Source organism: Bombus pyrosoma, linkage group LG2 (assembly GCF_014825855.1).
Source record: "Bombus pyrosoma isolate SC7728 linkage group LG2, ASM1482585v1, whole genome shotgun sequence".
Classification (NCBI taxonomy): Eukaryota; Metazoa; Arthropoda; class Insecta; order Hymenoptera; family Apidae; genus Bombus; species Bombus pyrosoma.
In genome coordinates, this window is record NC_057771.1 from 8,002,424 (window position 1) to 8,020,895 (window position 18,472).

The 18,472-nt window shown below is 35.3% G+C and overlaps 5 protein-coding genes and 1 long non-coding RNA gene across 14 annotated transcripts in view; 3 read left to right on the forward strand and 3 right to left on the reverse strand.

Moving 5' to 3' along the window:
- The window catches only part of LOC122575639 (CD151 antigen-like), a 90,740-nt gene extending 86,906 nt beyond the window's left edge, over window positions 1-3,834 (forward strand). For all 3 annotated transcript variants that reach the window (XM_043744908.1, XM_043744918.1, XM_043744925.1), the window contains 2 exons: window positions 1,007-1,168; window positions 1,610-3,834. In XM_043744908.1, coding sequence (XP_043600843.1) covers window positions 1,007-1,168; window positions 1,610-1,756 — 309 coding nt within the window. In that variant the 3' untranslated portion in view covers window positions 1,757-3,834. The remainder of the gene's footprint in view (window positions 1-1,006; window positions 1,169-1,609) is intronic.
- On the reverse strand, window positions 1,139-5,793 carry LOC122575636. Of its 2 annotated transcripts, XM_043744892.1 has the most exons (6): window positions 5,170-5,793; window positions 4,626-4,951; window positions 4,429-4,547; window positions 4,172-4,352; window positions 3,917-4,095; window positions 1,139-1,252 (listed from the first exon to the last, which is right to left on the reverse strand). In XM_043744892.1, exons 1-6 carry the CDS (start codon window positions 5,651-5,653, stop codon window positions 1,246-1,248), a joined length of 1,296 nt encoding a protein of 431 aa, XP_043600827.1. In that variant the 5' UTR covers window positions 5,654-5,793; the 3' UTR covers window positions 1,139-1,245. The 2 variants fall into 2 exon arrangements, with proteins under 2 accessions (XP_043600827.1, XP_043600816.1); XM_043744881.1 differs by having other exon boundaries at window positions 4,429-4,951.
- Window positions 4,223-10,304, forward strand: LOC122575666. Its single transcript, XR_006319500.1, has 2 exons — window positions 4,223-4,498; window positions 9,962-10,304. It is a non-coding gene; the product is annotated as an uncharacterized LOC122575666 (long non-coding RNA).
- On the reverse strand, window positions 5,918-9,457 carry LOC122575571 (zinc transporter 9). 2 transcript variants are annotated; one of them, XM_043744677.1, is made up of 12 exons: window positions 9,322-9,457; window positions 9,099-9,217; window positions 8,442-8,919; window positions 8,126-8,312; window positions 7,951-8,033; window positions 7,604-7,727; window positions 7,333-7,471; window positions 6,933-7,256; window positions 6,617-6,829; window positions 6,407-6,541; window positions 6,235-6,348; window positions 5,918-6,156 (listed from the first exon to the last, which is right to left on the reverse strand). In XM_043744677.1, the coding sequence occupies exons 3-12, from the start codon at window positions 8,863-8,865 to the stop codon at window positions 6,112-6,114; spliced, it is 1,788 nt and encodes a 595-aa protein (XP_043600612.1). In that variant the 5' UTR covers window positions 8,866-8,919; window positions 9,099-9,217; window positions 9,322-9,457; the 3' UTR covers window positions 5,918-6,111. The 2 variants fall into 2 exon arrangements, with proteins under 2 accessions (XP_043600612.1, XP_043600603.1); XM_043744668.1 differs by lacking the exon at window positions 9,322-9,457 and having other exon boundaries at window positions 9,099-9,307.
- Window positions 10,305-10,473: 169 nt separating the features above from the next.
- Window positions 10,474-18,472, reverse strand: part of LOC122573961 (homeodomain-interacting protein kinase 2) — a 39,015-nt gene continuing 31,016 nt past the window's right edge. For both annotated transcript variants that reach the window (XM_043741072.1, XM_043741034.1), the window contains one exon: window positions 10,474-10,590. In XM_043741072.1, the coding sequence (XP_043597007.1) occupies window positions 10,503-10,590 (88 nt within the window). In that variant the 3' untranslated portion in view covers window positions 10,474-10,502. The remainder of the gene's footprint in view (window positions 10,591-18,472) is intronic.
- On the forward strand, window positions 11,231-12,768 carry LOC122574053 (protein YIPF1). Of its 4 annotated transcripts, none has more exons than XM_043741144.1 (4): window positions 11,231-11,497; window positions 11,666-12,048; window positions 12,123-12,303; window positions 12,374-12,768. In XM_043741144.1, the coding sequence occupies exons 1-4, from the start codon at window positions 11,296-11,298 to the stop codon at window positions 12,544-12,546; spliced, it is 939 nt and encodes a 312-aa protein (XP_043597079.1). In that variant the 5' UTR covers window positions 11,231-11,295; the 3' UTR covers window positions 12,547-12,768. The 4 variants fall into 4 exon arrangements, with proteins under 4 accessions (XP_043597079.1, XP_043597098.1, XP_043597106.1 ...); XM_043741163.1 differs by having other exon boundaries at window positions 11,231-11,491; XM_043741171.1 differs by having other exon boundaries at window positions 11,232-11,491; window positions 11,669-12,048.

Here is an 18,472-nt window from a genome sequence, read left to right on the forward strand (position 1 = left end):
AGTTTTGTAGTACGCGAAATGGCTAAGGGCTGCCTTACGTGGCCGCGATATCGCCTAGCCATTTTTCTCTATACCCTGACTACCGATGCCACTGTTACTTCGCTACGTTTACGACTGCAAATCATCGTTATCGTGTAGCGAAATGGCCTCGAGTTCGTCCTCTGCGAATCTATTAATGCAGTCGCGACTCCTTGCATCGATCCGATTTTCTTCTCTCCCGTCGTCGGCTACCCCGCGAGAGAAAACTCGACGTTCGTCTTAAGATCGACTGAACCGTTGTTGTTGTTGATGTTCATGGTTCTTGCTTTCGACAGTGGAAAAGAAATATTCTTTCGAAGGAATGTTCTTTCGTTTAACAGTCACGCGATATGGAGACTTCTTACACGTTCAAACATTTCAAGATAATTATCATACGCGATTTTGTGTTTCGAGAGTTCGTTTTTAACATTACAACTCTTAAAGGTATCGTCTCTTTAATTTTATAATTAGTTAAGTTAAATTCATCCTTCGGGCGATAGATCTTCATGGCTTGAAAAGATATAATAAACTTGTTATAAAATAGGTAAAAAACGTTATTTTACGGAAAATACCGGCGCTGTGATTTATACCGTTATAACCCACGCCTCAGCATGTTTGCCTCAAAACTTGAAAGAGTTGATTATTAAGCGACACGAAGGTGCTAGAGAGTGCACGTAATTCACAGTTGATAATGTATATTACACGCTGAAACTTGATTAAAAATAATATATTTTTCTTTTCGGTGTGTAGGATGACTTAATTAATTTAAAAAATAGAATAATTATAAGTAAATAGAAATAACGAAGTGCAACGACAAACGTGAAACGTCTATACGAGTCAGAATCGATCTACTCTTCGTCGTCTGGCTTTATCTAAGGATTAAACTTGAAAATACACGTAAATGGGAATAAGTTTAATGTACTTTTCACGATAAATGCTAAGTGGTATTTATATTTACAGTTACTTTATTTGTAAATCATTGTTCCAGTTCAAATGCTGCGGAGCCGTGAGATTCGAGGATTGGCTGGTGAGCGAATGGCACAAAGGCGAGGATGTTCTCAAGGACGGAAGCCTCGTCCCAGATAGCTGTTGCAAGACACCGACCCACCTTTGTGGAAGGAGGGATCATCCGTCGAACATCCATTACACGGTACCAATCGATTTTCAGTCGAATCCAATTGTCCCTTCCTTGTTGAGGCACACGGTTTTTCAGTCCAGCTTCAGTCTTCAAGAGCTACACAAAGATATGAGCTGTAACATGTTGAACGCCTACTATAAACCGAATATGTGTCGAGTTCGTAGAAAGAAATCTTCCAACGTTTCCCGAGTGTAAAAGATTAAACGACAAAGTTGGAATCATTAATTATTGTTAATTGGAATTGGAAAATCAATTCTTGCGAATTATTTGCAAAATTTTACTTACGTAAATAAAGAAACTCATCACTCATAAATGGGCGATACGCAGAACGTTCAACGTGTAAAGACAGTACATCGTTATCGTAATTTCTTTAATACAATTTCATTGCACAATGAAAAAATCGAATCGTTACAATGCAACGATCAAATCATTGAATCTGAAAATTCTGTACAGGGTTGCATCTACAAATTTCTGGAGACGACGAAGGACCACCTGATCATCTTAGGAGCAGTAGGCCTAGGACTATCGGTCCTAGAGCTGTTCGGTATCGTTCTTGGCTCGTGCCTGTATATAAAGCTCAGACACGATTTCGACGACTGAGAATTGCTGCAAATCCGTGAGAGCAACAACAACGGCCGTTCCTGGTGCAGATACATGCAGAACGGTGATGGAACCGTTTGATCATCGTACCGGAAAAGAAAGAAGAGGAGCGGTCGTTGAAAAGAGGAGATCCTTCTTCCGACGTTCGCCATTCAGGATTTCCTCCGTTTCTGGCGCTGAAATCCTCCCAGCTTCTCGAAGAGACGGACTCTTGGAATTTCTGTCCTATTCTATCCCTCTCCCAAGGGAAGATTACGTACAAAGAGACTCGAAAGGGAAAGAAACGAGGAAAAATGGAGTAAACGGTGCGTGGCGTTTGGGTCACCGTGACGATCTCCCTCGCCACGGAAATCTTCAAAGACGAAACTCTTTCTCTTTCTTTTTTACGTCCCGTGCAACGCGGAATTCAATGAAAAGAAGAGGAATAAAAAGAGGAGCAACACTGAGTTACCGATATTCGATAACGAAACGGTCGCGAAATCCTCGCTTCCATTCGTTGACCGATTCACCTCCACGAGGAATTCTATTTCGATCGAATTAATCGGCCGGCAGGAAGCGGATGAAAAGAAAAACTCTGTCTTTAAAGTTCACCGACTTCCTCCTAGCCTAAATGAATCTCAATTAATTCTCGACTACTGGCCGGGGTCATACCACGTGCATTTTCCATATAAAAGAACCATGACAATTTTAGAAAAAAATGTTTTAACGAATGCCTATTTCAAAGCGTGTTTGTTCTTCGTCGTGAGCAACTCGTGTGCTCGAATCCGAAGCTTTTTGTACGCCGTTTCTCTTTCTCGAGGAAGAACGGGGAGGCGTTCTTCTTTTTGTAACGGGACAGCATCGATCACGATGCCCCGTTCACTCGCGACAAGTGATCTCTGGCTACGTCGAACGTACTTGGTTTCACTGTCGGCGAACGTTCTTCCGCTCGTACAAATCACGCTGTCTCTTCGAATACTGCCGTAACGAATCCGCACAAATGTTTCTAAAGGTATATACACAAGTTACACGTACGAGAAGGGAGTTTAGCGTTCTTTAGCTAGTAAAAAGTCACAACGACGTGTTCCAGTGGTTGCGATCGAAACACGGCGCTGTTCCTCGGGGCCAAAGCAAGTCCCCATTTGTCGATTAACCGGACCATTCGATCGTCCTGCTTTTTCACCAAAAATAAAAACAGAAAAAAGGGGTACCGAGAAACGAGAGAACCGATTGTTCGAGCGATCGCGAAACGATCGTTCTCCTCCTATTCTATGAAAGTCGACTGCGTTCCTCGAGTTTTCTTATAACGTAAAAACGATTTTGTCCCTTAATTTATTCGACAAAGGACCTTAAAGATCGTTTACCTCAGCGGAAAGATGGAGGACGTGTAAGTAACGACCATTTCGAACGAGGGAACGACGTGAAATTCAGCGAATCCATAAGCTCGGACAGAACTGTAAACAGTGCCTTGACGAGTTAGCGTTTAAGTTCAGAGATATTTTAAATTATCGCCGATGTAAATTCGTGCAGAGAAAACCGCTAGCGATTTGTAAATGTACGTATAGTATTTATTCATATATGATGCGTATATATATATATGTATTATATTGCAATATAATATAATATATATATGTATATATATATCTATCTATCTGTCGCTTCGCAAATCAATACGAGCCTTCGCACATTATTTATAGCAAAGTTTGTCGTGCAACGAGAGCACGCGTTGTATCGACGATTGTATGTGAGAATATTCTCTTTCTCTCTCTCTCTCTCTCTTTCTAACCAAATTGCAACGCACTTTGCGTGCATAATTTATCTTTCTTTAATAATTCTTCCTATTTCCTCGTTATTTTATTTATTTAAAAACTTGTAAAATTTATTTGCGCAATCGTTGATTCAACTTAATGCCGCGCTCAAGACAAAATCTAAGAACATATTTTACTATTACAACACGATCGCGCCATATGTTATTTTATTCTCAATGTTATTGTCTTCATTGGTATTACATGTACGTGTACTGTCTGTTAGAATTTAGAACTTTATAAATATTGTACATATCAGACCCTATTCTGTTACGAATAAACATTGAAATCGCACACGTCACAATTCCTCAGTCAAATATGATATTCCAAATTAAGAGAAGTTTCTTCCTTTCCGAAGAAACTTTGATTCGTTTACCGTCTGGAAGACTCGATATCGTCCGCGTACTTCTCCATCGATTGTAGGTAAGTCAAGAACGAATCATCCTTAGTACCAAGGGAAACAAACAGCCAGGCGAATACTGCAAGTAAATCTTTCGACATGGATATCCTCTGCCAACTATTTAAGTCGTCCAAAAGGGACTGAACATTGGTGACCTGAAATAAAATTTCTTTAACATAAAAATATATTTTTTGTTTTGCTCTGTAGGTAACCGTGTAATCTTCTGCTTACGTTTTGCCATACGGTATGATTGGAATTGTAATAATGTATCAAATTTAATTGATCGGCGGTTCCTGCGCCGATTTGATGAAGACAGAAAACGACGAGATACAAAGGAACTGCGATCATTGCTTTGTTATAGTCGAAATAAAGCTCACGCAGATGTTCCACGTCGAATCGTGCCAAATCAAACCTAACGATTATGAAGATTTAAAAATTCTGGCAGAATATTCGACGATTTTTAATTTTTTAATACAAAGTAAACGTACTTATCGAACGTTGAAACGACGCACATGGCAATAAGAAAGGAAAAGATGTTTGTATAAATCTCGCAAAATGGTGAGTATTTTGCGATGAATTCTATAGAATTATTAAAAAATACGTGCAACTGAAAAAAGAAAAGGTTAGATAGAAGGTAAAACACAATGATGGAAAGATCTTCTTTTATAAAGTAATGGGAACATACCATGATGAAATGAGTAAGCGCCATACCGCCTAGAAGACCTTGATACAAAATACCTGTATTTTTCCAAAATTGTTGAAGCATAATGGCCACCTTTATAGGCGGAGAATTTTCTTCCTCGCGAATATCAACGCTACTTGCCCTTTCAGTTTTCTTGTCGCTAGGAAAACCTTTCGTTTGATTAATTTTCATTGTACTAAAACCACCCCTGTGCTGTACGTAAACTTTATCCGTGGTTAACACAGGGAGTGGCACCTGGTGCTCATACTTGGTTCGCGCATTTTCTTGCGACCTCCTTAAGATTTCCGTGATAGGCAATTCATTATCCCCTGCAAAGCAAATCAAAGTCATCCGTCTAATTTAATATTTTCGTATTTAGATTTATTAACCCTTTGACTTGGGCGTGAAACATCTTAAATGTCGTTACACATAACACGATTATTAATATTTTTTTCCTATAAAAAGTTAAAGATTTAATTATTTTCATACTGCGTCATTTTATCACGCAATCAAAGAGTTAAAGCATTCTCAACATAAGCAATTTTACCTACTAAATCTCGTTTTTTTCGTTTCGACCGTTCCAAGTCGCTTTCGTTATAATTTTTTTCCGATGATTCTGAACTGGATGTTTCCTTTCGTCTTTTATTAGCAGCGTCTTCAGAACGCCTATCGCGTCTTCGTTTATTACGTCGGTCATGTCCTCCTCTCTGCTTTTCAACGACCCTTTCACGATCGTCCTGATACCTTTTTCGATCAACGTGCTCTTTGCGTTTCTGAAACTTTTTCGATTCCCTTTTATCGGATGACACCTCTTCTGCATCATCGATCTCTCCTTGTCCTCGTCGAAACCTATTGATCTCTTCGGAATTTGTCCATCTAGGTCTAAGAGGCGTGCTGGTGTTTTGCACATATGGTGAATGCTCGGTGCTCTCGGTAACCGACGAAGATTCCTCGCTGCTGCTCGAGTCGTTTCTACGTGAAACTTCCGGATTGCTCCGTCGTTTCAGAACTCTTTCGTTCGTCCGATTCATTTTACCGATTCTCCAATGGCGTAAAAATGTTCAATCTTTCTAATATCGCGGTTAGAATACGTCATACTTAAACGTGTCTATCTCACTGGAAACGAGAACAGTTTCATACCCGGAACTTCATGGAGGAAAGTATCCATAGTAACCGTTTGTTGTATACTGTGAGAGATACTTGGAAAAAATCGATAATTCAGGACAATCTGCGACGCCCATAACGTGCTCGTTAAATGTGAAAAGATTAAAAAATAAATAAAAAGTACGGCTCAATTATAGATAAGAAATTCAAATTTATTTAGCTTATTTCTGTTCTAATATATAAAGAATAACACAGGCACTACATGTATATAAATAGTACGTAAATAGAATACAGCAAATAGGATACATAACGCAAGCATTGCTATGAAACATTATTTACATCAGAATATTTATCGTTTATTAGTAGCCGTATTGTACAGAAGTACTTATAAGATCTCCAGATCACAATGTCGAATCTCGGGATGCTTTTTCTACAAGCATTAAAGAAAAAAAGTTAAACCATAATGTCAAGCAGTTAGAAATTGATATGTAAAATGTTCTTGGTATACCTTTAGACTTAGTTCCATTCTGTCTATCTCTCCACCAAGCGTATCAACAATAGCTTCGCCATGCTTTAACATAAATGCTTCCAATTCTTTTATGTCTGTCATTCCTGTTACTTCCTAAGGAATAGAATAATTTGAAAATTAATGTAATACTTTTTGGTCATTAAGCTAGTACCTTTAGCATTTGAACAAGATCATGTTTCTCCAAATAAGACCTTGTCAATTCCCTGCCGTCAAAGTCTAATTCAGCCTTGTACCGAACTAAGTCGTTACCCATATCGATACCCTTGACATCATAGATTGCTCGAACCTGATTATTTCGAATTCAATTAACTTAAATAAAAGTATTTATTTATTTATTACGATACAATCATAAAAATATTACCATTATATCTGCTTCTAATTCCGCATTGATTTTATCTAGATCTTCTTGAGATATACTTCTTCCAATTAAAGCAGTGGCATTTGTATGTATTATAAACCCAGCTATACTGCCAAGTAGACCACCAACTACAAGAGATCCAATGGCATCAAACATTGGGTTTCCCAAATAGGATGTTAAACCCATACATGTAGCTGCACATACAAGACCAAGCACCTATCATATTCAAAAGAACATCTCGTGTTTAATAACTGCGATTGTTCCTATCCTTCCTTTTTCTTTTTTTTTTTTTTTTTTTTTTTGTTTAATAAATACTTACAGCTGCACAATCTTCCATAAGTACGACGTTTACGGAAGGATCTTGTCCTCCTAATACATAGTCCTTAAATGTTTGTCGTTTTTCTCCTGCACCTCTTTTTATTGATTGTATTGCTACTAATAAAGTTGCTCCTTCGGATACCATTGAGCCAGCCAGGATAAAATATGCCCAATAAAACGATTCTATTGTCGAAGGATTCAGAAGGCCGTGAATTCCGTGATATATAGACAGACCAGTTCCAACACAAAAGATACCAACCCCAGATATTAAAGAAGATACATATCTCATATTTGTATAGCCGTATGGATGATCAGGATTAGGAGTCTAAAATATTAAAAATGTATATAGAGATATAAAGCGAGATTTATCTTAATTTCACATGACATAATTTTATGCATACCTGTACTGATTTATGTATACCATATGCTAATATCAATTGATTACAAGTATCTGCAGCAGAGTGAATACACTCTGAAAACATACTATGTGAACCAGTATACAACCATGCACACAGCTTACATAAAAAATTGCAACCATTGCTAAAAGAAAGAAAGATAAATTTAGTATACTAATAGTAGAAGTATTATATAATATTATATAATATTATATAATAGTAGAATAGTAGAAGTAGTAGAAGTATTTGTAAATAAAAATAAAAAGATAGGACTTACATTACAATGGCAGTTAAAACTACTTTGCCAGATCTTCCAAAAAGACCTTCTTGATCTATGGTTTGTGTTTTACTACCAATTTCTCGTCTATAATCCCTTAATCTTCGTTTAACAGTAAATATATCTATGAAATCATAAAACATTTATATTAAAAGATTTATAGCAGTCCTACAAAAAGAATATGTTAATAAAAGTAGTGACAATGATCCTGTAAAATGGAAGAATGTCCAGAAGAAAATGAAACTAATCAACTCATCAAATAAGATGTTTTCTGACTCTATTCTAAATATATTTAGGGAAATTCATTTTAAATTATGTGTAGATAAAGCAGAGAATATTATCCTTACTTTGCTGATACGTTTTCTGTTCAAGTTCCTTCTTAAGAAGTTCTTTTGCTAAGATTTCCCGTGATCCCCAGACTTCTATCGCTCTACAAATAAACACAGTATGTTAAACATAACCATTTATGTTTATTACAATAATCATCTCATCAGATTTCATCGTTAAAATGTGTGCTATTACTTTGCTTCCACATCTTTTCTCCAATAAACAGTAATTGGAGGTTCAAACTCATAAGGTGATCTTCTTTTTGTCTTTGGTAAGTTTTCAAGATCGGATGGTTTCAATAGAAAGTCTGACATAGCTCTAACTGGCGTAATGAAATTACGTTCTAATGATGATACTCTTTTATCCGTTTTCTTCTTTTTAACTTTAAACAAGAAACATGTGAATACAAGGAATAATAACAATGGTGAAAATTAATGAAAATAAAAAATAGAATTAGAAATCAATAAGAAAGCTCTTTACTATACTTTTCTGATTATCTTTCCTTTTGTACCTTCTGTCTTCAAATTTTGTTGCCCTTCTTTAGTCTGATTATCATCAGGTTTAACGTCTAACTTCCTTTCCTTTAATTGTCCTAAATTTTCTTCTTTTAATTCTATAATTCTTTGTACATTGTCTTGTGTGCTTTTGCTGGAATCTATTGTTTCTTCTTTTTGTACTTTTGCTATGACAGATATTGGCTTGGAAATTGTAATAAGAATCCATCTCCATTCTTGCAAATGTTTTATGTTATTTGCAATAAAAATCTTTTGAGGATTCGCAATAATTTGCACCTTGTATCTGGTATTGTAATTATATGTTATCAAAGTACTAATATTTCTCCTTGCATATCCTATTTGAAACATGTATAAACATTCTTTATTGTAATGGCTAATATTATGAAGGACTTTCAGAAGATTAGGTACTCGTTGTAACATGTTTTTAATATTGGATCAGTAATAAGTATTACAAAATAAGCTGAGCCGTCTAACCTGTACAAAAATAAATAACACTTAAGTATTTTGATGAATAGCAATTCTTTTCGTAAATATTCTATTATAAAAAATGTTTTTTTTTTTATAAAACGTAGAAATAGAAATATTACAATTTGAATACATTTAAAAAAGTTATACGCGCTTAAAAAACAAAACATATTTCAGTATATCTTTACCTTCTTTCACATTCACTTATTTTATACAATGGAATACATTGTTAGTGATATTATGCGAAAAGATATTATTCGGTATCAAATTGATCTTAGCCAGAACTTTGTAGTGAGGTCCCTTCAAACTGTCAAAACGGTAATCAGTTATTGTCTAATTCAGCAGGGATAATAAAATACCTATACAACCGATGATTATTACAAGAAATATCGTATTTTTATGTAGTCTTACATGTTTATAGATGACAAACTTTTTAAATCTATTTCAATATATAAATTCTTGCACAATAATAACATTAATTATATTAAAGTTAAAAATTGGATCTAGTACAAATATATCCCTATATGTAACTATTTTAAGGCTAATACATCATGAGAGTATTAATCATTCTATTAATTCATTCGCAGTTGCTTTAATTACAAAATTAAATTTTTGTTATTTTGTTTAATTATAAAAAGAATGATTTTTATACGATTCTGTATAGATGTTATCTTATATATGTTATATTAATAAAAATTGTATGGGATTTACAATTATATAAATTCATACATATAATTTATATGCGTTTTTATTAATATCTGAACATGTTATCTAACTATTTTTTATCTAATAACTTGTATCATGTAAAATGGAACTATTCAAAAATATACTAATAAATAATCATTGATAACATCAAATAACGGAAAGAATCAAATAAAGATATGTATACATATATCTATGTGTATACATATTCCCCTTTACAATATCAGAGATATTGTAAGATGTTGTAAGATCGCCAATGAGCATGAGAAAAATTTAGGAAAAAGTTCGCTCCACGAATTAGCGTCTCTAGTGGTGAAACAGCTGAACTATACACACATTTCTTCCTCAGATGCTTTTGGTGGGAAAAACGTGCATATGCATGAGAAGAGGGGAATTATGCCTTCGGACCGGACAGTACGCAGTTAGCCGAAAACAGCCCTTCATAATTAGTGGCGTTTCGAAAACTCCGACAAAATGCTACGCCGTACCGCAAGCACTTATAAGATTTTAATCCTCATTTTTGCTTCAGAAGATTTGTCGTACTTCCATTGGTCGAGCCACTAAATCAAATTATTATAAAATTACACAATTACACGAATAGTTATACAGAAATTGATGAACTCGTAAAATCGTACAATCATTGTAAAATGGCAAATTGAATTGAAAAAAAACAATTTTATTTTACAAATCAACAAAGCGTTTAGTCATTTAAAATCCTTTCAACATTCATAATCCTCAAGTCCTTTACGGTTCCCATAAGGTTAAGTTATAAAACATGACGAGAGACTCCGACAAAACTGTTAAGTATAGGTAAGTATTGGTAAGATTAATTTTTTTAGGAACATAAAATAACACAAGAGATAAATTTCAATAAATAATTTTATTTTTTATTACACGATATAATCATTTCCAAGAAGATTATTGCTGCTGGCTGCTTGTGGTATGATGTTTGTTGTTTCTGCCGTCAGAGTGGCTTTTCTGTAATCAATACAAAAAAAAAAGCAAATTATTTCTAACATTTAACTAAACTTTGAAACAATATTGAAATAATAAAAACAAAAAAATATAGTAAGTAAAATATTATATTTAGGAAAACCTTCATTAATAGTTGAAATAGATTGACGTTGTCTTTATCTGACTCATTTGTTAAAGGCATATTAACCGGAGAATATAATACTACAAAAGCATTTCTATAAAAGTAGCTATATGTATGTGTTGAAATATCTCTTTAATTTATTATATTCTTTTAATATTATTAGAGGAATAATATTATTTTTTTATTAAAATATTATAATATGAATTTCATTACAGTGTAAATTATCAAATGTAGAAATAAATAATCATGATTAGGCTACGGATTTTGATGCTAATTTATATTTTCGAGAATGTATAATTAAAAAGGTAAAGTCTCGATAGAAAATGATTTTAGCTAATATTATAGAAAACACGCTGTTACCGCGCCGATACAAATACACATTTCCCCTCTCTTCTCCTACCAAGAATACTGGAGAAGAAATGTGCGTGTAGTTCGTCTGTTGGCCGTTAAAGACCGTTATTCTTTGTGCGCATTTTTTGGTTGATTTATTTAACATTGCATCGGCGATCTTCCTACGTACTCATCTCTGGCAATGTCAATACGTCACTTCTGTCAAACGGATGGACAAAAGTACAAAATAAACAGCTATGGATGGAAGTCAATCTAAAGCAAGCGATTCACAGTTCATTTCGTTTCAAGATTTTCCTTCGATAAATCATGAAGGAAATATTGGTCAAGCACAACTGGATGTCAATACTTCCAGTCATCAAGGTTTTAATAACCTCTCAAACGATCCTACGGGAATTGGTATTATCGAAGATCTTCAAGGAATGCCCGATAAAAGTGAAGGTTTTTTTATTTATGAGATCTTTTATTTAGTTTCAAATAACTTTATAACGATTGTTGTCATTCCTGTGGTAAACGCGAATATTATAATTTAAGATATTATGTTACACATCTGTTACATCAATTTCAGTCTATGCACTTCTTTAGAACACTGTATCGCTTCCCTTCTAGCAGCATCGCATAGCTTTTGGACAATAGAGTATTACCAGAAATTCTTCAACGTAAAGACAGATGACGTGGTAGAAAGAATCAAAAGGTCTATGTTTCCACATGGCAGTGATAATTATTTGATATCTCATATTAGACCAAATCCAGATCTTTATGGTCCATTTTGGATATGCGTTACACTAATATTTTCTATAGCCATTAGTGGGAATCTGGCTGATTATTTACATACAGCTAATTCAGGCAAATATCACTGGAGGTATGAATTTCATATCGTGTCTTATGCTGCAACCTGTATATTTTTGTACGCATGGCTATTACCACTTACGTTATGGGGTGCACTGAAGTGGACCACTAGTTCAAGAAATACAGAGGAGGAATTAATCGAGGTTTGACTTTACCCATTTATCTTTCCTAAGAGATACTACATAATAATAACATTCAAGGGACATTTTTGTTTTAGTCTTATGCAACGCCTGGCCTTTTGGAACTTTTATGTCTTTATGGGTACTCTTTAGCCATTTATATTCCAGTAGCTTTTCTATGGACAATTCAATTTGAATGGTTACAATGGAGTTTAGTTGCACTAGCGACCTTTTTATCTGGAGGAGTATTATTGAGATCTTTACTGCCCCTAATATCAGGTATTACATATAAAAACATACACATTTTTAAAATCATAAGAATAAGTAGATAAAGTTAATTAACTTTCAGGAAGATATAGGATAATGTATATTGTGATAATTCTTGGGATGCACCTTCTACTGGCAACAGGATTTATGCGATATTTTTTTCATGCACCATCAAAGTCATTTCCCGTAGAACACATGGAAACGACCATACACACGATAGCAACCGGGAATGATTCGCGTAATAATTCTGGCTAATAATGTTGCCATTTATTCGATTATAATGGATTTGGACGCATCTATATTTTAAAATGAACTATCAACGTTGTCGGTACGCTTATCTGTCCCAGTAAATACTGACTGATAAAATGGAGCGGTATAGTTCGAATATGTTTGTTGGACGTTAATTCCGTCTTCGTGCAAATAGATGTAGTGTTTATACTATACCTACGAACGAAAAATAAATGAAAATAACTAAAATTTGTCACATTTGAGGCACTAGTGTTTATTAAAAACATTTCAGTCGACTCATATCAAGTATATATAATATTCCTGTGTGTCAGGGCAATATAGAAGGCCAACAAAGTGTCTGGTTGATTTATTTTCACAGCCCCCATTTTAACATAGGGACGCGTTACATATCAACGCAACACATATCATTTACAATCATACGAACCTCCATGTGTACATAGCAATTGTTATTAGTACTCATAATACAATAGATAATATTTATAGTTATTAGTCGTCGTTAATATAATTGTATGTAATTAATTAAGTTTTTTCTCCTTTGTTTACGATTAACCAATGTGATAAAAGGCAACATTCACTTTGTAGTAGTATCGTTACATTATTATCATCGGTCTATCAATATATTTCGTGATAGTAGTAATTTGCTTGCCGTTTAACGTTATTACACAAATAATGCAACATTGATGTATTGACGAATAACTTTCCAATTGTTTATCGGGACTTTGATAGATTTCGACTTTTTTTCTTCACCACACGAAGACGGTTTACGTGATCTTCGCTGGTGCCATTATCGAAAAGAAACGAAGAGTGCGTTGAAAAGCTACTTTCGCTAAGAATGTTCATTCTTTCTACGAACGATAGGTCGTAATTTCGCGTTTCAATCTAATTGCAAGTTAAAAGTGTTCCTCTTTATCTTTTTCTCAACTTTTTCGAAAGGTACCAACACGATAATCTTGTAAAAGTCCATCAAGCGATTCGCAAGAGATAACACGATAGTAAAATTTAGCAAATATTTCGAGGTCTACGAAGTCTTCCGTTTTGCAAGCCTTGTCGATGTGAGCGTCGCGTGTACAAAATACAAAAAAGTTCGAGCAGAGCTTGACTCCTCTTTAGACAGAAGTGAAGCATCTCTCGTAGCTTGTACTCTCGTCTACTATCGTCCAATTCTCTTTGGATCTGTTCAATTATTAAAAAATAAAATCGATATACGATACTCGATGGCTGTTGACGCGATCGCTAACTGTTTCGTATAAATTGATTCAGTATCAGTATTTAGTAGATTCTTTGAAGGAGATCCAAATCTCTGCATACTTTTGCATAGAAAAACTGTGCAAGGAACATTTACTGGATTACGGTGATATAGGCGCAATAATTACGGTATATGCCGTGCACTTAATGATTTGTTTTAATACTGTAAAACGATAGACACTTTTTATCAAATCGGTTTTCTTCGCTCGGGCAATCGGTATACGCGATACAAGCTACTAGAATTTCTGTTCGAGCGTTTAAACTCAAAGCCTTTCGACGATCACGAAACCGTCGGAACGACGTTCTACAATTTACGGCTAGTGCTCACAACGACTTGGTCCAACGTGTTTACGAGATAATTACAGTCAAAGTTTGCGAATAGGCAGGAGCAATAATAACGAGTAATAAACCTACGACAGTCTACTTAGTTACTTGTTTTTTTCTTTTCTTTTCTCGACTTTTCCTTCGACGTTTACACGCAACGCTGCTTCGTCTCATTTATTTTGTTCGCCGTTCTTTCATAATTTAAAGTACCGCGGATTCTCAACGCGTTTACACGAACAGGAGCAACGTGTTAAACGAATTAAGAACCGTGCGATTAGTTCTTATTACCGTTATTTACAATAAGATGTGTCGCCGGGTATATCTATCGTCATTAATATTAATATTAATATTAGTATCATATAATATACATTTTTTTTCCCTCTTCTATTTCATAAATGCAAACACGCATAATTATTACAGAGACATACGGAGCAGCTGTGCGCGGATCGCGCACCAGGCGCTCTTTAAATATTACACATAGATAATAGTTAATGTTTACCCTGGTTTTATCAATTATTACAAGTATACGCATATATATGTAGGTACTTTTATATATACATATATATATATATATAATGTGTATATATATATATATATACACATACTCATATAACATTGCTCATAAATGTCGTACTCTTTATACAATCGTTGACTATTATCTTCTACAATGTTACGCAATATTGCAATAATTTCAGGTTGATTATTCAGTCGCATGCTTAGATAGTACGTAATCCGTTTCTTTTTCTTCGTTCTTTCTTTATACTGAACTTATCGGCATCTTCGAAACTTTTACTCGCGATAAACGAATATTACACGATACTGTACGTCGATTGAGTTTAATTCGAGATCATGGCTACGTATCTTCGAAAGCTTATTTTTATTCTTGTTAAGAAAAAAAAAAAAAAAAAAAAAAGAAAAGAAAAAGAAGAAAACTGCATATAGTCTACTTCGACGAGAGATACTACATCAGGCTGAAAACGAACGATCTTTTTTACGACACGGGAAAACACGTTAGTATTTGTATATACATTCTTCCTCTTTCTTTACTTTTTTTCTTTCATTCTTTATCTCGTAGTTAGTGTATTTTTAAAGCTTCCTGCACTTCTTACATTTCTGCGTACGTTCTTCTCGTGTCTAAGATACCACTTCCGTGTCGAACCAATCTTATCGTCGATCGAACAATTACCGCTATTTATCGTGACAGAAACGCGTATTTGAAAATTCTGATAAATACCGCCTGTCGGTCCAATCAATTCAATTTACTCGATTCGTTCAACTAACACCTACTGTTAGATTTGTAACTTGGCTATTTCAACTATTTAGGATGCGCGCTTTATAATTAAAAACAGTCCCGCCTCTCAGCACGTTTGCAAGGAACTTCTACTTTTTATTGTACTATCTAGGTGAATGGTACGCTTTTCCGAAAAACTAAGAACAGATAGAAAACAGGAGAAAAATACGTTCTGTTCAACCGTCCATTTTTACAAACTTTTAAAAAGAGAATATCAGATTTTTCGTATCGACGACCGTGATACTGATATGTTCTTTCCCTTATTCCCTTTTCTTAAGGAAGAAGCTACGTAGTTCAACCCGATAAGCAACTAACCCTACGTTTCCATTTCAAGAATCGCTAACGCAAAGTTTGATCTTTACTTTTTCTTCTTTTTATTTCAAATCCGTTTACCATCGTTAAAGTGTAAAGAATTTAGTGCGACTTTAGAGGAGCTGTAGATATTTGAACGATTTTCTCGTCTCATTTCGAATATATTTTCAACGAAATAATATAGTTGAACCGCACAATCGCCTTACCATAGCTTTCCGGAAGATAACGTTAGTCCGTTTTGGTCGGTTACTTAGGACAGGTAATTAACTATAGTGACTAACACGATCGAGAAACTACAAGAAAAACTTACGTCGAACAATACGCAGTTATCGTATCGAGTGTATGTTATGTGTATAGACGTGTATCAGTATTTCTGCTCTACAGGATTCATTTTGCGTTCTATATTTTACCGTATATATTACAATTAGACGCTTTATAACACGCGTTTCTACGTGCTCCGAGTAAAAATCGACGCTACATATTTTCATCGTGTGTGTATATCTGTGTGTATCTGTTTATACCACGTAGACCATGTAGAAATGTATTATGCTAAAAGCACAGTTAGATATAGAGCAGAGAAGAAACACGTCGCGAATAAGACACGCGCTAAGTTACTTATTCCGAGTCGCAAGAAAGAATTCGTGGTTCGCTGAATTTGATGCAAAGATATAAAAAGGGACGTTTAGTTTGCTACTCCTCTACTTCTCCTAACGGAGTTAGTTCATCTATGGCTTGGCTTACACGAACACGAGGCTCTTTTGATCAAATGTTTCGCGGTGACCGTCGCGGTCTTTATTCTTTTCTTTTTCTTTATTCTTTTCATATTTTATTTGTGGTTCGATCGAACGGTTGCTTTGATTGCGTGCTTAAGTGATAACAGGTACGTATTGTTGATGAAAGAGATACAGCAAGATCATAAGAAGCATATTTGACATGAAATTACAGAAGACATCGCGCGTATCATTGTTCAAACTTGAGATATTTTTAACGTTAGAAGGAGATATAATTTGGTCAAGAATGCCGGGAAGATTGCGATGAAAGTAACAAATAATGCGTAGTGTAATCTGAGAAGCAATTTCTAGACACGCACAGTTTGCTATTTTTCACACGATCCGGATATTATAGGAAAATTTAATACGGCATCGATTCGCCAATGACTTCCACCGTTCGAGATTCAAAATCCTCCTATGAGGTGCATATTGACATTGAACATAGACACTGGATACATCGATCTATGTCGCTAATTGTTATTTTAATTTTCAACCTCGTTATATCTCTCCCATCAAGTGTAATTATACATGTAATGGACTCTATTTTTCTCTTTTCAAAAGCTTTTCTTCGAAGCTGCGCGATATTACAAATGAGTCGGTGCGTACACAATATCGCTCATAAGTATCAGGACACTTTTTACTCCATCTACTTGCTAATTTTATTGAAGTATACAAATTAACCCTTTACACTCTGCTGTCCGGACATGATGCCGAGCGGACATCGTAAATCTAACCGAACAACTCGGATGTTTCCTCTAGGGGGACACAAAGAGATTGCCGATGGTTATATAGCAGAAAATTACACCAGGCCCGAGCTTTTTAAAGATACGATCATTTCCTCGAAGTTTTCAAAGATCATCTCCTTGAAGTTTCGTCACCGCGTTGTACGAAAAAAGAAAGAAGGAAATGAAAAATATGCCGAGTGCAAACGGTTAATACCGAGTTAGAGTAATTAGGAGCAACACTCGCTGCCCATTTATGGAGTCACCGGGCGGTAAATTATTATAAACTTCGCCGGAAACATCGGATTCTAGGAACTCATACATTCAATATCGTAATAGAAAGATTTGACGATCACAAGCGTCGATCATATTACTGCGTGTTCACTTGCAGAAATCAGTTTGGTCGGTTTATGATACGCTATTGCACGTAGCCGTGGTGATTATAACAAATAAAATTATCGTAGCTCGATTCTATAAATTTATAATTAATTAAATCTATATGATACCGTGTATTAAAAATAATCAAGTATCTGAATACTTTTGAGCGGTAGAGTACGGTACTTTACCAATTTGAACGCCAACCGCAATTTTTCTGAATATATATCGTGTTGTACGAAACTGTTTGATTAACGCTATATACATTTACAGATTCGTCCGAACTTCAACCAATATAATCGTGAAAATCGTATTCCGCCACGGCGTTCATGAGATTTCAAGATGTTTCCTATAACATGCTTGATATATTTGTAAAAGGTTTCTAGAAGTGTTCAAATACTTGCGAGAGCCACTGTACATCGTCGATTCTCTTTCTCTCCCTCGATTCTCTCGTTCACGAGCTCATTGATCGATCTTGTTATGCTGTTATTATACCTTAACGATCTCCTGGTTAAATCTCTTTTGTAAAACCGACACGACGGAACCGCAATTTCTTCCTGCTGTAACGCCAGACACGCGTAGGTTGCGCCAGAAACTAAAGAATGCAGGAAGTTGAGAACCGGTAACTCCGATGTCCGCGTACAGCGTACAGACCGACTCTGCGACGTGCTCGCTTTTACGCGTACGGCAAGAACACAGGACACGATGGTGTTGTTTCTATTTTCGTACACCGTTCGCCGACCAAAGGGCAGAACAGATACGAAGGAGTATCGTAATGATGATCCATTGATCGTCGATAAAACGTCGACGTTGCAATGGAATTAGGTTTGAGTCGCAGCCATAGCGCGCGAAAAGCAAAGTAAAACGAAGAAACAAGGGTATGAGACAAAGAG

Bases quoted from the DNA above. Each gene is read 5' to 3' on its own strand.
- LOC122575571 (XM_043744677.1), bottom strand. From the start codon at position 8,865: ATGTTACAACGAGTACCTAATCTTCTGAAAGTCCTTCATAATATTAGC. The intron at 6,349-6,406 runs GTACTAGCTTAA...TCTATTCCTTAG, and splicing joins ATCTTGTTCAAATGCTAAAG to GAAGTAACAGGAATGACAGA. The intron at 6,157-6,234 runs GTATACCAAGAA...TAATGCTTGTAG, and splicing joins GAATGGAACTAAGTCTAAAG to AAAAAGCATCCCGAGATTCG.
- LOC122575636 (XM_043744881.1), bottom strand. From the start codon at position 5,653: ATGAATCGGACGAACGAAAGAGTTCTGAAACGACGGAGCAATCCGGAA. The intron at 4,353-4,428 runs GTACGTTTACTT...CATAATCGTTAG, and splicing joins GTCGTTTCAACGTTCGATAA to GTTTGATTTGGCACGATTCG. The intron at 4,096-4,171 runs GTAAGCAGAAGA...ATTTTATTTCAG, and splicing joins ATCATACCGTATGGCAAAAC to GTCACCAATGTTCAGTCCCT.
- LOC122574053 (XM_043741144.1), top strand. From the start codon at position 11,296: ATGGATGGAAGTCAATCTAAAGCAAGCGATTCACAGTTCATTTCGTTT. The intron at 11,498-11,665 runs GTTTTTTTATTT...CTTCCCTTCTAG, and splicing joins AATGCCCGATAAAAGTGAAG to CAGCATCGCATAGCTTTTGG. The intron at 12,049-12,122 runs GTTTGACTTTAC...TTTTTGTTTTAG, and splicing joins CAGAGGAGGAATTAATCGAG to TCTTATGCAACGCCTGGCCT.